This window comes from Chiloscyllium plagiosum, unplaced genomic scaffold, assembly GCF_037043375.1.
Source record: "Chiloscyllium plagiosum isolate Xiang-an unplaced genomic scaffold, Cpla_swu_hap1 HiC_scaffold_3, whole genome shotgun sequence".
Lineage (NCBI taxonomy): Eukaryota > Metazoa > Chordata > Chondrichthyes > Orectolobiformes > Hemiscylliidae > Chiloscyllium > Chiloscyllium plagiosum.
This window is the reverse complement of record NW_028270141.1, coordinates 96,989,727-97,007,559: the sequence shown is the minus strand read 5'-3', so window position 1 is coordinate 97,007,559 and position 17,833 is coordinate 96,989,727. Positions and strand designations below refer to the sequence as shown.

At 41.3% G+C, this 17,833-nt stretch overlaps 1 protein-coding gene across 4 annotated transcripts in view; it reads right to left on the bottom strand.

Moving 5' to 3' along the window:
* LOC122547240 (transcription factor AP-2-beta) overlaps positions 1-11,555 on the bottom strand; it is a 73,107-nt gene extending 61,552 nt beyond the window's left edge. For 3 of the 4 annotated variants that reach the window (XR_015754003.1, XR_015754006.1, XM_043685879.2), the window contains exons 1-2: positions 10,815-11,555; positions 5,738-6,187 (exon numbers count right to left, since the gene is read on the bottom strand). Coding sequence is in view for 2 of the 4 variants with exons in the window: in XM_043685879.2 (XP_043541814.1) it covers positions 5,738-6,187; positions 10,815-10,895 (531 nt within the window). In the remaining 2 variants the exon portion in view is untranslated. Of the gene's footprint in view, positions 1-5,737; positions 6,188-7,208; positions 8,419-10,814 lie in introns of those variants that run through there. The other variant, XM_043685886.2, reaches the window with a different exon arrangement.
* Between the last annotated feature and the right edge of the window lie 6,278 nt (positions 11,556-17,833).

Sequence of the window (17,833 nt, the reverse complement as noted above, 5' to 3'; positions counted from 1 at the left end):
AGTAGGCTTGCTCCCGACTGAAGAGAACTGGGCCTTAAATTCCCGAAGACAAAGCTTTGAATTTCCTAACTGCCCGTGTCTTAGATCTGGAGACATAGACACAGACATAGAATACATGAGTCAGGCTCGGACGTATGTGTACGTCTGATTGAGCAGCAAGGTTATCACATGGGAGGCCTGGGGGTGGGGCGACGTGTAACTATCTTCATGAATTTACTACAGTGTGTTTCATTGACGGTGGACCCAGTCATTTTAGCACGATTCTATGAGGTTTAGAAACTCACTAAAGAAACGGGTGTTGTTCAATAAGCAGTGCCTTGTGCAGCAAAGTTCTTTTTTTTGGTTTGAAATCTGCTTTTTCTCAAATCAGCAGGTGATTGGGTAAAGGGGGTGCCGTTGTTACTAACAGAGCACATTAAACCCAGCTCTTCTCAACTGAAACCAACAGCTGTCCAGATTAAACCTCTGGCAATATTTACAGTCAAGATTACATGTAGGCTGAGAGAAACGCTGGCTGTTCACTTTCCATGCGAACCGCGTCTTTACGGGATATCTGCCGGTTACTTTTCTTTTCCATCGTCACTTATGATAAATAAATATCTAGAGCGGCAAGGCTAATATTTAGTGAACTGGCGGATGCCACATGGTTCACGTAGCTTTAACACATCACTCTTCAACCTGCAGCAGGACCGTCTTATTTTCTTAATGTTCCCTCCGACATGCTCTTATTAAAAAAAACTGGCATTGACTCTTTTGGATTTTTCAAGACTGGACGTTATCCTCCTTGTAATTTTAAAATCGGAATAACACGAGTAAATCTCAGTGAGCGCTTTTAAGTCATTTATTCAATTAATCATTTATGAGACGGATAATTTCTTCCCACAGAAATTAGATATTTAGAAAAATGATTATTGTTGCCAAAAGACTGTTGGCTAAATTAAAATGGACTTGATTTTAAGAGCGAATTACATCGTTGGAGATCATCGCAAATGAACCAAGTAAACATCAATCACTTTTCTCCTCTTTCTCCCCCTCCTGGGTAAAAATCCATTCACCGAATTATGATTAATCCTGACATACTTTAGTGTTGTTTTCATTTTCAATTAACCAATGCTCCCAAGTTTATGGCAGGGAAAATTATTGAAGGTAAATTCGCTCCAATCTACACACCCAACTTTACCAGCAACTGCTGCCGCCCTGTCTTTACTCATTAAAATAAAATGATGTTTTTTAAATTGGTGCTCAAAGCAATGTGTAGACGAGATGAGCATTATTTTATTTAAGACTATTGTCTTCCAAGGAGTCAATAGCCCGTAAATAGGAACAAAAACAAAATTAGGAGTCACTGCTTCAGTAGGAAACTAAATAGGAAAAATGTAGAAGTTTGTTAAAGTAAGGATCAGAAGGTGCTTGACAGTTTAACGTGGCTTATCATTTTAGCTTCTTCTTGATGCCATAATAATAGAAATACAAATTTGACAGTTTCATCAACTCAGACTCAGTCTTTCCGCCCACTATGCCTCTGATCACCGCCAGCTTTGGGAGATATTTGAGATTTAGCATTTTAAAAACTCATATTTTTTGCATCTCTGAGTACTTTACGTATTTAAGGAGGTCGCATTGAACACGAAACAATGATCAGGAATGTGACATTCTATTTAACCCCCAGTTGTTCGCGTTGTTTTTCGAGCGGGGGTTAAATCCATTTCACAGGGGGATAAGAAAGTAATTTGCAGGTGAATTGTTTTGTGATGGACGCTTTTTCCCCATTTGGGGTTAAGAATGAATAAGAGCAAACAAAAATATTAAGGGTTTAACCATTTATGGAAAACGTCCACAGCCATTATTTAAACTTTCTGATTTAAAAGGATTAGATTGATTAGAATAATCTGTCTTTTTATGGAATTTCCCTCTGTATTTTCCGATTTTTCCCCTGTTTGGATTAGCAAAATGTAAACTCTACTTAAAACCAATTATTCTGTTTAAATATTACGCTTTCCCATTTCCAATATGTCAAGGCGAAAAATCTATACTATTATCATTTAAATGCCATCGATTATGTTGGTTGAAATGTATTAATAATTACTCTCTCGCAATGCTCCTAAACGTTCAATATGGCTTGTGTATTGATAACATTTTTAAATAACATCAGCTCTATTTTACGACTCGTCGCCTAATAACGATAATGGCGAATCGAACGGCAATGGATGGACTCAAGATGCAATTAAAAAAGGTGAGCATTTCTGGTAGTTAAGAAAACGCATCTTGTACCCCATGATTGCAGATACTTTGATTTGTCAAAAGAGTAAGAGTAGGAAAGAATAAGGAAAGTGAGAAGATGGTGGTGTGAATTGCGTAAACATTCATTAACCTTCTAGGTTTCAGATTGCTCGTTTACAGTAGCAGATGCATATACAATGAAGAGCAGGACGACCCGCTTAAACAATACAACGCTTCCTCCAAAACAGGCATTCCTGATGATATCAGCTGCACTGCCTCACTTTTGATATAGATGGGACGAGTTTTTTGATACTGCTTCTCTCTCCGCAATCCTAAAATACATGAACAACTGACTTCTATAATTATCAAAATTACTTCCCCTTGATTTGAAGCACTCTCTGCAACCGTAAATATCATAATTACAACGATCACGCCATGTTCCTATCGAGTCTCTCAGTTTTATTTGATTTTACAATGGCATTCGACACATGAAGCTCGTTCAGGAGCTTGAACTGAGACTTTTCTTAATTCAATGAACGAAACCCGAACCTAAAACCTCCTAGTTTTAAAAAGCAGCGATTGCTGAGTTAGGCACAGCCGCCTCGCAAATACTGAGCGAGCTGTTCTCATTTGTTTTATATATATTTTTTTACTGAAGATTTTGGGAACTCGATAAATGCTCCCACAGTTGGAGTTCACGTTTCAAGGTGGCACGGATTCCGAACTGTCGAGGTAAATTACTTGATCATTTCGGACCAACACTATCCGGAAGAGCAAGTATTTAATTCAACTGAACATATCAAATGTGAAATGTCACTCCAGATAAAGGGGCTGTATCCATGCGGTACATTTCTCTGATAATGAACGTAATTTTGTTGCAAATGAAAGTTTCACCGACGCTGACACCGCGGAAAGTTCTATTGTTGATGCCGCGCAGTTCACTTCTTGTACAACAGAATATCACATTCATTTTAAAAATCGCATTACATACAATGTTGATGACAGACGAGTATATGCATCATTGACGCTATTAATATTGAAGTGAAATCGGAAAGCAATATCGCGACCACAGAAAGCGCACGGAGGCATTCACGCCGTCCGGTCTTGGGGGCCTAATAATAAATTTGCAGAAAAACTGAGTTATGGTAAATTGTTTGGGTCTGTCCCAACAATGCAGTTGATGAATAAATGTATGACTAAATGGTAATCTCTCTGTCGTGGTGCTACAAGCCTTCTCGCACTTATGTAGTCTCCTGCTGTAACGCGAACACGGGCACAAAAAATGTCACGGCGCAGACAGCAATACAATAAGCGATCCTCACAGACCGTGGTTTGAAGCTATCAATAAATCTACATCATCGTCTCATTCGCTCAGACAGTAGCAGCTACCAAATGAATGAGCTATAGAAGGACAGATGTCCAAAACGACCTGAAATTTGTCCCCTGTGAACATTTGGGAGTGATAATATTCTTCTTGCATAAATCAGCGCGGCACTTAGCATGCTCCGTTCTTCTTAGCACTTCATCTTCCTAAAAATGACGCAGTAACAATAGAAGTAAACGCGGCACATTTCCAATTGGATTGATCAACGACAACAGCTAAACGGCCAAGACATTCACAGGCTGCAGAAGCAGGCGCTTGGTGAAGTTATGATTTCCAGCTCTGTGATTATTTACGTGTTAGTTCAGTGAACTAAACTTATCTCCCGTGAGAAGGAAGAATGCCCGGTGCATTATCAAGTAGCGGAATGTCTGGAGAATTCAATGAAAAGATCAGGGCACTAAATCTGCAAAGAAGCATCCTCACACTGTGCCTGAACAGCAGACTGATCCAAAATCGAATATTCAAGCCTATTCAGGTCTGTGTTCTGCAGTAAACTATGTTTTAGTCAACACACGTGAACACGCAAGGATTGTTATTTTTGAACGAATTTGAAATGCTTTGAAATTAGAAATTCAGAATTACATGTGCTGAAAGCTATGCTTTCAGATCTAACCTTGTCCAAATATTTCAAGGTGCTACATACACAATCATTCTAGAGAAAGCAAGAGCTCCTAACCGCAGCGGCCATCTTTGTTTATGAGTCAGTGCATTTTGAAAAAAAGCAAACTGTGTTTCTTTTTAAGTTTATAAAAATACATGGAGCTTCAATCGCTTATAATTTTTCCAAGTTGGGAACGTTTATAATGTATGCACCGAATTCCAAAAGTTCAGCTTCTTTCTAGCACAACAAGACAATCCAATGAGCAAGCACGACACGTTTACAGGACTCAAAACTCAACACAGAAGTGGAAAAGTAATATGATGAACGCGACAATTTCCAGTTATCTTAAAGATTCTCCTTAATGCCCAAATTCCATACATGTAAGCAAAATTAACCAACCACCAATTCATCAAAATGTGAAAAAGGTATTCAGGGACGTCGATTAAGCAGGGAGCACTCTTTGGCCTGAACAGTTGCTTCGGTGAGAGATTGTTATAAAAAGAGGTGTACTGTCCAGGATTGTCTCCTGATGAGTTCAAAACAAAAATCTCCGACTGCATATTTCTTTGTTTTTTTCTCTAGCAGCCCGCTTTCTTGAATCTTATCACCAATTAATACCAAACTAGATCAAGTTCGGTAATTCATGTTTTGTTTAAAGTTCTCGACCTTTCCACACACTACGTCTCATCATATCTTATTAGCAAACTCGCTGTCTTCTAATTTCACATCGACTCGAGAACTAATTGCAACATCACGTTTTATTGCATTTATTATGAAATCGATTCCAATAAAAAGCAAATTGAGATAACAATGCAAATGGATTAGATGTACTAAATTGTTTTATCGCAGTTAAATGCACTTCAGAAAATGGTGTCATGGAGCACCATCATTCATATTCCAATGTGATTTTCTCTCTGGGGGGTAGTTCTGATAAGTGAAGACAATTTTGTGGCCGACGCAGTACACATTTAACAGGAACGTCTCCTAGTAATGGACGGAACTATATGCACGAGCTGCAGTTTAAACTGTAAAGACAGTCAGACCTTTGTACTGGGGTAGGGGCTGGGGTGGTAGTGGTGGAGGTGGGGGGGGGGGGGGGGGGGGTCTAAGGGCCGCATTTCCAGATAAGCGGGGTATCCTGAAAAGTATGAATGATTTGGGCCCTGATAATAACTTGATGACCCGACGAAGTAGCAATCAACCCTGACTTGGAAAGGGTTCTATCAAGATCAGAAATTTGCGATGTTCACTCAGTATAATAGTGATCTTTGTTTTATAGTTCTTCCAGATTCGAATTAGTAATTTGGAAATCTGATTCTTAGGATGCAATGGTGAATACGATTAATGCTAATTGAGATCAATGTTTGAGTGTTCAGTCCTGTTATCAGGCTATGAATGATACGTTTTTTTAAACCGAAAAAACTGATATTTCAGCTTTCATAATGCACTGCACAGTTTTGGAATTCGAATTAACATTAGAAGAAAAAAAACTCTCGGCTAACTAGCATGCAACTTGAACATTGTGGACTCACCTGGATATCTTCCATTCCATGATGGCTGATACTATGAAGAGAGAGGCTGTCTCCCATGCCCGAGTCGAGTCCATGAGCGGAGTGGACAAGCACGTCTGGCCGCCGCACACCGGGGTAATCCCGGCGAGGGTCCAGCCCTGTAATCTGGGGTAGAACCCGGGGCTGGTGGAGAAGGCTGGGCTCGGCACCCACATCCTGTCGCTGCCTCTGCTGCCAAGGATGCTGCTGGGGTTGGTGCAGAGCGTTCAAGGAGTAGGGGTCGTTGACGTGTGTGTAAGGGTCCTGGCTCTGGTGGTAAGGGAGAGGTTGGTAAGGAGGAGGGAAGTATGGTGGCTGGAAATCCGACGTCGGGGTATGAGAGAGCGGAGGAGCGGTTGAGTAGTGTCCCTGGGAGACCGACCCGAGTTGGGACAGCCTTGAACTGTGGCTGTTAACTCCATCGTGCCGGTCCTGGAAGCAAGAAATAACAGGAGTCAGTTTAAGTGTTGTTTTTGTATTTACTGCTGCATTTTATATTGACAGAAGTAAAGTGCAGAAAACGTGTACAAATGGAGGTGAAAGGGAACAAGAAACAGCAGTTCCACAAAGTCGCTCTTAAATGAGTATCTCACCAAAAGAATGCGATGAAAACAGGAAGGCATTACAGAACAGGAGTAGCCTGATAAAGGCGCGAGCATTAAAATATTAAAATATCAATATAGACAAATAATCACAATGTGCACTAGTGGGAGGGAGGATAAACTGGAACAAGGCTTCAGTAGAATGGAAAGCAGCCGCTCCAGTCTGTTTTAGATCTCCAGTTTCAGCTGGCCTAGAAAAACGGACTGTACTTTTGTCCTTGGCTCTGATGCGGTGTGTTGTGAACTTAATTCATAGGCCACACCAATTCCAAACAAATGCTTGAAAATACGTCCAAGAAAAGTCAAGCTTCACGCAAACGAATATTCTGCTCTCTCAGTCATGGGTTAATGGGGGTGGGGGGCACCTTTTACTTTCTACATGAAAAACAATATGAAATACCGTCAAATACAAGTCCCCCCCGCCCCCACTAGGATGCACGCAAGTTCAGAGAGGAAGGAGGATAAAGGAACGAGCAGATGTTTGCACCCGCCGCTTGTCAAACTGGGGAGAAAGGGGGGCGAGCATGCCAGGAGCATGCAAAATAAAGACAAATGGCGAAGCTGGGCAATGGAACTGGTCTGGGGACGTCTCCCGAGTTATCATATACACATTAAAAAAGAGAGTTAGGCCAGGACTGTCAAGTAAACAACATCTTTAACCAACACGGAAACTCAAATTGCCAAAAGCTTTGGAGCACAGCCGAAAGTTTTAGCCCAATGACGCGTCCACCCAAACCCGCACAGTATAACAATACAAACAAGACAGAAAGAGCCTGCAATTGTGGACTAAATTACAAAGCCACCGGCGTTTGGGGAGAAATGGGATGGTGCCGACCACTGATCCAACTCACCATCATGGCTGTGTAAGTGTGGACTAGCATCTGCAGTAAATCTGATCATAGACCATCAACCAGAAGGGGAGAGAAACGGCCGGAAGAGACGCTCGATAGCCTGAAGTATCTCCAACACTTTATCCATCAAAATTGGTCAAAAACAGGACAAATTCTATTAAATATATATATCTCCAGCTTTACATCCAGTGCTCACCTCTCCAAGGCAAGGTGATGACTGTTCACATCCCTCTCTGCCACTCTACACCGCCTCATAATAATTGATATTCATGACTATTAATATTACACGAATACTTAGAGGAAGAATGGTGGCAAATCGAGCGTGAAGCAGCCAGCGAGCGCTCCCCTACTATTGTAAATGACGTTCACTCAGACGAGAATTACTCGATGTAATCAGACGAGGAGGGGGAGGGGGAAGGGTGCTGGAGGTTTGAAAGCTCCGTGTCCAGACTTTTGGGCAAAAAAAAAGTTTTGTAGAAAAATAGCCAGACAGCCAAAAGGATGGTAGCCAAGCCGTCCAGTCAGACGAATTAAAAAAAAGGTCTGTCTTAAAGGAACAGCACCCTTGGTTTGTCTTTGTTCCGTTTAAAAGTCGAGATGTTTAGCGTCCTCTTTAACATAGCCCAACCTTCCAGGACGGTTTCACGCAAACACCTTCCATTCAGCCTTCCACGCCGCTAAGTTTCGTTTTTTTTTAGATTTGATTGAAGTGTTTTACGTTATCGTTCAGGGGTTAGCAATTCTACAATGCTATTATTGACAACTTTGTTTTTGAAACCGATTTTGTTTTTTTAAACCACATCAAAAGGAGCAAGCAAAAAGATACTTTATTGAGGTGGAAACATGTACTGAGGAATCCAGCTGTGTTCCTGTTCATTTCGCTTCAAAGATTATGAACCAAATTCAGGGGAAATAAAACAAAACCAGGCTACTGTTGCTCCGACCTAGAGGAGCAGCTACCACTTAAACTCAGCCCAGTTAACGTCTTAACATTGCGCCCAAACAGGGGTTTCGAATCCTGTCCTGATAAGATCGAATTCACCTCTTTCCCCCAGCAAGTTGATCTTATCAAAAATCCACTTCAATGTACTGCCGCTCATGTTCCACTGTCTGTCACGTGGTTTTAGCAGATTTTTAAAAAGTTAAGGCAAACCCATAGACAGTAAAAGCAAATAATATTCTCGAATCTGGATAGGTTTTAAGGAACGACTGGAATCTTCCTCCAAGCTTTTTTTTAAAAAAATAACGTGCATTAACTGGGGACTTTGGCTCCTTTAAGGAGAATACATAATCCATCTAGAACCCGGCAGAATCGTGATAAATGTGAGAGTGGGAAATGTCAGACATTTTGCAAATTGCTTTTGGTAGGATCTACCCCCAAAGCTTTCTTTGTTATCACAGCGAGGGATCGAAGGCGTTGCAAATCCAGCCTCTCCACCACCTCCCCCCGTCTTCCCCTTATCATCTCGCTTCTTTTTTTTTTGAATAAAGTCCCCCCTTTCCTGCCGCCAGCCGTAAAACATTTACAAGGTTTTCAGTACAGACTGCTGCACGTTACTGAACGGGTATAAGCCAAGGGGCCTTTGTGGGTGTTTCTGTTTTAGGGGTGTGCTGTTGGGGGTGGGAAGTTACCCCGGTGTGTGCTAGTTGTTCCGGGTTATTGCTAAACCCGTTGGACTGGCTTGTCCAGCCTTTCTGGTGAGAGAGAGAGAAAAAAATCCTTCTTGTCACGTCAGGTGCCTCGCCTTGTCCCACCATATTCCCATGACCACTTTCAAAAAGTTCCAAATGTTCGACTGACAGGAATTTGAAATGATCGGAACTTTCAGCTCAGTGAACCCGAACACGGCGGGTCTGATACATCTCGGCGAAATGACGAGTTGCACTTGTAATTCTAACTTGGAGATTTCCACTCTCGGTTTCTTTTTACCTAATTAGCCAATTTGCTGCCCGAGTATTTCACATTTCCCGCAAGTTTCCAGAGTATGTTTGCAGTCTGCTCTTTAGAAGATTTGCCAACGTGGATAGTGCGTTCCGATTAAATCAAAGGAAATAATTCTATTGCTGAACGCGAGCAACGAAAGTGCTATCTCGAAATAAATTTCCTTAGAATTAAATTATTGGCCGATGATAAAAGTGGACTTTGCGTTCGTCTGTATTACGTGCTGTTGAAATGTTTTTGCCCATCAAATTGTTTATTCATCCTTAGTTTCCACTTTTCAAAAGCGCTACCTAACCCGATAACTATAGTGCAGTTCCGAGTAGTAATTATACATTATAATTAATATAAGTTTGGCCTCAAACAAAATGCACTAAAGTGAAAGACTACTTCCGTTAAAGGTTAGAGCAAAGCAACAATAGCATCTTCATTGTGTCGTCCCCCCCCCTCCCCCCCCACCACCATGTGAAGTCTTACTTCAATAGTGCTGCAGAAATTTGTGATACTCTCGAATAAATGAGCGGATAACAGAACAAGAAAGAAAGTCAAAGTGGTCCACACTGACTTGTGCCGAATGTTTCGGACTCCGCCAGCTTGCAATGGCTAATTAGTGAGAGGGAAGCCTGGAGAGCGGCGATATTTGTGGCTGGACGGAAGGGGGGGGGGGGGGGGGGGCGACCCGCCGGCTCACTCTAAAGGCTTAGTCAGCAGCCCGTTGGCATCAATTCATCAGTTCCTTTCACAAGCCATTTTCCAGGCTCTTTGTACATTGTTAAACCCGCCACTTAGTTTAACAAACCATCCAGAGAACGTATCCTGAACCCCCTACAAACGGCCGCTATTTGCCTTGACTTTTACGAGCGTAAATAAAGCCCTTTCTAAAAACCACTTTCCTAATTTCCTCACGAACAGTAATTTGTCTTCCCCCCCCCCCCCCCCCCGCACTGCCAGTTTTAAGCAAACTGCACGGCTGACATCATTTATCTGCCAGCTCTCTTCCGTTCTTATTTCTGGTTGCACTCCGCTTCCCCCACCCCCATCTCCGTCTCTCATTCTCCCCACACCTTCAACGGTGAACTGTGAGTGAGAACTTTTGTTGATTTTAAACATTAACGTGAACTCTCGCAGCTCGTGGCCTGACACCGTCTCACTCCACCGGCTGCAGGCAACAGGACTGAGCACACACGACCTCGGTAACCGACTCTAAAAGTACACTTTATAATTTGGAAGCAATTACATTATCGCAAGCAAACGGCTCGAGACCGGAACACAGCCATCATTTCCAACTGGATTTCCACTTGTCAGCTCGAAGCGCAAAACTGACCCCATTAAAATCGTCACCTTGGGGAAAAAAAACGCCCAACTATTTCCCATCGCCCGTTCTCCAGCAAGACACAGGGAAACATACACACCATCTCTCTCTCTGTGTCTAATTCTAGACGCCGTGAAAATACGGAAATTGTTTATGTGACACATGTGAATCTGGTATTTCCGAGAGAGGCGAAAATCTAACGTAAACCCACGGATGAGAAATGCTTCATTTTGGGGAGTGCACTCGATTGCTGGCGCTGAGTTAGAAGCAGCAACATGCGCAGGGACTCGGAAAAAGCCGTTCACGAAAAAAGCACGTTAAAAAAAAATCCAACACAATCCCCGTGGTTACTAACCTCGTAGATGTCCTCGTATTTGACATTTTCCACAAGTTTCCAGAGCATGTTTGCAGTCTGGTCTTTAGAAGATGGGTGCATTCATGTGAAGAGCAGCTGTCTGCTTTCTCTCTCTCTCTCTCTTTCGCAGTCTCTCTCTCTCTCTCTTCCCCCTCTCTTCCCTCCCTCGCTAATGAGCGACTTAATTGGGGAACCTGGAGAGTCCAATCCGAGGTGAATTTCTGCAGCGCTCGGCAATGGTGACGCTACCGCCTCAGACTCATTTACTAACTCAACGGTAACGTCCAAACTTCCGCCCCAATCCCAGGAAACAAAGTAATGCCAGTGGATTTATTTGTAATGAAAATCCCATCAATGCAGTGGGGTTAAAATCCCTGTTACTGACTACATAGGGTGTAATACGGATAAGTCTGCCTGCCTAGTTTTCTATCTATTTATAAGTCGATCTATCTGAAACATTGAGAGATAGGATATATGCATGTACAGTGCAATAAAAGGGCACACCTCCGCCTGCCTCTCCATCAATCTATCTCTCCCATTGGATACACAGCATTTCAGGAAAACTTGCAATTGGAGTGTATTGAATGTTTTAGTTCCTTCTGTTCGACCAAACTCTTCCTGTGTTTAGAAAGATACTCCGCGATGCAAAATTGAAGATTGCTTTCTAAAGCAAAGACATTAATCAAAATGACCCAGCCCGGTGCGCTCATTTTCAACGAACTGATTCCGTTTCGAAATTTCACATTCCTGGCGTCCAGAGTAATTCCCTATCTATCATTCATCTTGCTACCAATACACGCTTAAAACAGATCATTTATTCGAAGTTCCCCTTTTTAACAGACTTTGTTCACCGCCACATCATTCCAGACAACTGGCCGGATTGGTCATTGGGAATGAGATTAGCTTATCAAAGGTTGATTTTACCAAATATCAATTTTATGTCAAGGAGTTACAATGGAATCGAGAACGGACAATGATTGCAGTTTTCAATATTACCATCACAGCTGCCGTGTTTGAAACCACAGTTCACCAAATGCACATAACATGTTGTTAAGTTAGCAATCTGCGCTGCCAACTTTTCAAAGATGCTATGGCAGTATAACGGGGATCAATATCATTAAAACAAACGTGTCAGTTTTACTGAGTTTGTCTCAGAAACCTCCTGGTTATTATTACAGCCAGGATGTTTTACCAAAGCACTTGAAAAAAACATGCATTTTTAAAAAATACTGTTTTGGTGTTTACGGAAACATTAAATGACAATTCAATTTAGCAATGTTATAGACAGATAATTATGCAGACCAACATAGTTGTACTTTCTTTTGTTTTGTTCAAAGCAAACCACATCGATATAGTTTAATATTTAAATACGCGTACATGTTCAATGAAATCACACACGCGGAATAATGTCCGTAGTAACTTTTAGATGTACATCGAGACTAATAGAGAATAAGGAATAGAGAGCCAAGACCAGATACTGAGATGTACAGATGAGTACCCAATAAGCATATTTTAATTGCCAACCGTGTTACCCTTTAAAGAATACTCTAGATAAATGGAAATAGAATGACAACATATAGATTGAGCTGGAGGAAATATAGGTTGGTGAGCGAAAGGATGGGAAGGTAGTCAGACAGCCAGAGCTGTGACATAATGAAAATCCTGCGGAGAATAGATGCTTTGGTCCCAAAATCCGCGTAAATGAGAACCAAAGTTTGACAAGCTATACAATATTTGGAAACAATTACAGTTGCCAAAGCTAGTTCGTAAGTTAAACGAAACTACACCGAAACCCAACGTGATTGATTGGATATGGCCCAGTTCCGATCATTTAATGATGAAATGATTTTTACAGGAGCCGGGCAGTTGTGTGTGCGGAGCCTGAGGTTATGCTCGGTTCCACCGCTCCATCAATAAACACAGCAGCTGCTCCTATCAGCTGATCTGCTCACACAAAAGAGCGTTCAAATTGAATTGCACGTTATTATAGTCACCAAACTATTGCCGACACTGATAATGGTAATAACACGCGTGTTTCTTTGTCAGAGAAAATATAATGCAGTGAAATACGATCATCCCAAATCGAGATTATGCACAAAATAATTCAACTGCGATTTGAGCATCAGAAATGGCCCCATAGTTTTCGTTTTAAAACAACTCTTGCTAGTTTTAGTGTGTAATATGGATACTCAACACTGTGTTAACCGCGAAGAATACATAGAGTGTGGCCATGTATGAATATTAATAGATTCATTTTCATTATTTGGGATGCATTACTATTACATTTTAAAAGCAAAATCTCTTAATTTATATTTAATCCAAATAATTTCGTGAAGAATCTCCTCCAATTTATTGCTTTGTATTATTCTCCCTCCCTTTGCTGCTTCTCGACGATCGAACTTTTCGAAATGGTGAACAGATTTTGATTTTTTTTGTGACGGAGGGTCTTAATAACGCATTTTCTTTTGGACAGCGGGACGATGAATCCCAACTCGGGAGATTCCGACTTTGAAAGGAGCCGCCACAGTGAGGCAGCGATTAGATGTAGTTGCTCTGCCCTCTGTCGGTTATTGGCTGCAACAGCCTGAGACGGGTGAGAGAAGCGAAAAGACCTTGCTGCATTCTTTACAGTGTGTTAGAGAATATTTCACTGCCCTGCCCTTCCCAGCCCCCGTGGGCGAATAAATAAAACTACGCTATAAATTCCAATTCAAAGATAATTTAATATTCTCCCGTTTCATTAGACATTTTAATTGTCAAAAGTACGACAGTATGGTCCTCTCACCTTTAATATATTCTATGCACCCTGTGGAAATATTGACTTGTTTTCAGCATGTTTCTAATTTGCGTTGTTTAGAGAGATTATTGAAGTGTTTCAGCTGATAATATTAACAAAAGGTTAACATAATTGCCCCGAACATAGAAGGAGATCAATTTATATAAACACTCGGAGATACCAATATATCATGGATTGGACTAACTGTTGAACTACAAGACTGATATCTATCGCATTCTGACCGTTCTTTCACTCGGTACAGTTAACACAGACGACAGAATAAATAGGCGCGTTCGTACTGGCCTTTGATGTTCCGTGCATGATTCAACATTTCAGGATAGTTGATTAAATGAGGCTAGGTTTTTAAAAATATGTCTACACAGTTGATATGTTCTTGATGGATTATTGCATCTCTAAGACAAAGCTGGGCTGAATGACGTAGTGCGATATAACTGGGCCATTTATTTTAACTGCTATTAAATTCTACTTTATAAATGCTATTTTTTAAACAGGTGCCTTAACGAAATATCAATCTAGGAAAAGAAAATACGCAAAATTAAACACAAAATTCACAACTGTATTATTAGGTGACTGTAATCATTAAGATGACAACTTATTTAGTCTCCCAATCTATGCACATTTTAATTCGATTCATACTTTTAAAAACACCAACTCTGTGCGCTAGGATTGAAGTATACGAGGAGAAAGTGAGGTCTGCAGATGCTGGAGATCAGAGATGGAAATGTGTTGCTGGAAAAGCGCAGCAGGTCAGGCAGCATCTAGGGAACAGGAGAATCGACGTTTCGGGCATTAGCCTTCCTGAAGAAGGGCTAATGCCCGAAACGTCGATTCTCCTGTTCCCTTGAAGTATACGAGGAATTTCGATTGCAATTTCCCCTTAAAAGCAACTTGGGTTATCTGTACGATTTGTCACTTGAACGTTTCAAATCGGAGAGCGTATATATGATATACGTTTCATTGTAATTTTTACTTCTGTTCTATATTGACCAGTCTTTTTATTTTCTTCCAATCGGCCAAGTGCATTTTTATTTCAGACGACAGTGAGCAAACTGACCCAACTTTTAAAAAGCACTCGGCTTGATTCACAAATTGATTCACAATAGCGCCATCGTGTGGAATATATGGAGATACACAAGATACAATCTTTGTCCAAATCTCTTCCTCGGTTTAACGCAAGGAAAACTAAATATCACGATAACATGTTTTAATTCATAATAAAAAAATCCAAGTTATCTTTCCATTTAGTGTCACTGCAAATTCTTCAATGCTTCAATACTAGCACACAGAGTTGATAATTTTAAAAGTATGAAACGAATTAAAATGTGCATAGATTGGGAGAATAAATAAGTTGTCATTTTAATGATTACAGTCACCTAATAATAGTTGTGAATTTTGTGCTTAATTTTGCGTATTTTTTTTCCCTAAATTGATATTGCTGCAGAAGTGTGTTACAAAGAACAAATCAGATGGCTGGTGAGTGGGCAAATGGAATTCAATCTGGATAAGGTTAGTTCTGCATTCGGGCAGGACAAACAAGGCAAGGAAATACATGATAAAAGGTAGGACCCTGGGTAGCACCAAAGATCAATGGGAACTTGGTGTTCATATATACGGGTCCCCTATGGTAGATAAAGTGGTTAAGAAGAAAAGGGGGTTACTTGTCTTTATTAGCCGAACGTATAGTTTAAGAGCAGGGAGATTATGATGGAACTGCATACATCGTTGGTTAGGCCATAGCCAGCGTATTGTGTGAAAATGCTGCTAATCGGAGTGGAATTCAGATTATAGGAGGGGTGCTATTGTAAGGTGATGCCGGGTCTGGAGGGTTTTAGTTATGAAGGGAGATTGGATAGTGTAGGATTGTTTTCCTTGGAGCAGAAGAGACTGAGTGGGGACCTGATTAAGATGTATAATATTATGGGTGCATACACAAGGTAGACAGGAAGAAACTTTTCCCGCTGGTGGAGGGAACAATGACCAGGGGACGCAGATTTAAGGAAATGGGTAAGAGGTTCAGAGAGGTTGTGAGGAATAAATGTTTCACCCAGAGAGTGTTGGGAATCTGAAGCTCACTGCCTGTAAGGGGATAGAGCCAGAAACTCTCATGACATTTAAGAAGTAGTCAGATGTACACTTGTAATGCCAAGGTAATCAAGGCAGTAGGCCAAGTGCTGGAAAATGGGATTAGAATAGTTAGTGGTTATTTTTGACCAGCACAAATTCAGTGGACTAAAGGGCCATTTTCTGTACTGAAGATCACAATGAATCTATACAACTGTACAGTCTCTGTGAGCACCACACCCTCTAAGCAAAATGGTGTTTTCACAAGTAGCAGCTAATGATTAAAACTTTTAAATGCTAAAACTACAAGCCAGCACAGTCAACAATACTGACATTTATACAGCGAAGTAATGGAGAATATGTCTCACAGTTCTTTTATTTTGTCTGGGATATGGGCCGGGTGCTGGCAGGTGGGACTAGATTGGGTTGGGATATCTGGTCGGTGTGGATGGGTTGGACTGAAGGGTCTGCTTCCATGCTGTACATCTCTATGACTCCATGTGACATCGTTGAGTAGGTCTGCATTTATTGGCCATCCTTATTGTCCTTGAGAAGGTAGTGGTGATCTGCCATCTTCAAATACTGTTGTCTGCCTGGTGCAGGTACACCACAAAACTGTGAGGAAGAGATTTGTAAGATTTTGATCTAGCCACAATGAAGGAATGACAACATAGTTCCAAGTCATGATGGTTTCTGATTTGGAGGAGAACTTACTGATGATGGTATTCCTATGAGTCTGCTAACCTTGATTTTCTAGTTTGTAAAGATTGCAAACTTTGAAGTGCCCTTGAAGGAACTGTGGTGAGTTGCTGTAATGTATTTTGTCAATAGTACATATGGCTGCTGCTATCCACAGCTAATGGGAGATGTTAATATTTAAGGTGGTGGAAGGGGTAGCAATTATGGTGGGCCACATTTTTCTGGATAGCTTCAAGCTGATTGAGTAATGTTCAGGTATCCACACATTCCAAATAGGGGAGAGTACTCCACTGAGTTGTGTGTTATGAGATGCTGAAGGATTTTGGGAGATGGGAGGCAAGTAACTTGTTGTAGAATTTGCATCTTCTGATTTTATTTTGTAGCCAAATCAGTTATAGGGACATTTTTTTAATTGTTAAGAGTTGATGACCTGTCTTTTTGGGGATGGTCATTGTCTGGTGTAAATGTAACTTGCCACTTATCAGCCAAAGCTTGAATGTTGTTCAAGACTTCCTTTGGGTATGAACTGTTTCAAAATGTGAGAAGTCATAAATGGTGTTGACTGTTGTACAAGCATCAGCAAACATCCTAACTTCTGACCTTACAATGGAAACAAGGTCAGTGGTGAAGCAGCTGAAGATGATTGAGGCAAAGAAATTACCCTGAGGAACTCCTGCAAAGATATCTCAGAACTGAAATAACTGACCTCTGATAATTGTGGCCACCTTCCTTTGCATTAGGTATGACTCCAACCAGTGCGGAGCTTCTCCCCATCCCCAGCTCAACCCCACTGACTTCAGTTTTGCAAGGATTCCTTGATGTCACTCTTGGTCAAAAGTTGCCTCAATGTCAACTCACCTTTACAAATGGATAAGTAATCACCAAACCAAACAAGAAATTGGTTTTGTGCTTGGATTTGAGCTTTGAGGAGTGTCTGAAAGAAAAGGTAGGAAGCTGTAGAGTTGAGATTAGAGTGGTGCTGGAAAAGCACAGCAGGTCAGGCAGCATCCGAGGAGCAGGAAAATCAACGTTTCAGGCAAAAGCCCTTCATCAGGCTTTTGCCCGAAACGTTGATTTTCCTGCTCCTCAGATGCTGCCTGATCTGCTGTGCTTTTCCAACACCATTCTAATGTTAACTCTGATCTCCAGCACCTGCAGTCCTCACGTTCACCTAGGAAGCTGTAGAGGCAGAGCAAGAAACTGCTGAGGGAACTGGGCTGACAGCACCACAACCAATGATAGTTTTGATTGTTCGGGAGACACACAAAAATGCAGATGATTAATGAGTTACAGTTGGCGTCCATCGGGTGAACCTGGATAGAATTTACACCCAAGCCCCAAAGTTTTAAATTTCGATGCATTACAGAAATTGAGTTGCATAGGTCTATCATTAGCAAGTGGAACTTGGTGTACAGTATGATATGGGCAGCAGATTGCCAATTGAACTGAATTTTATAGACAG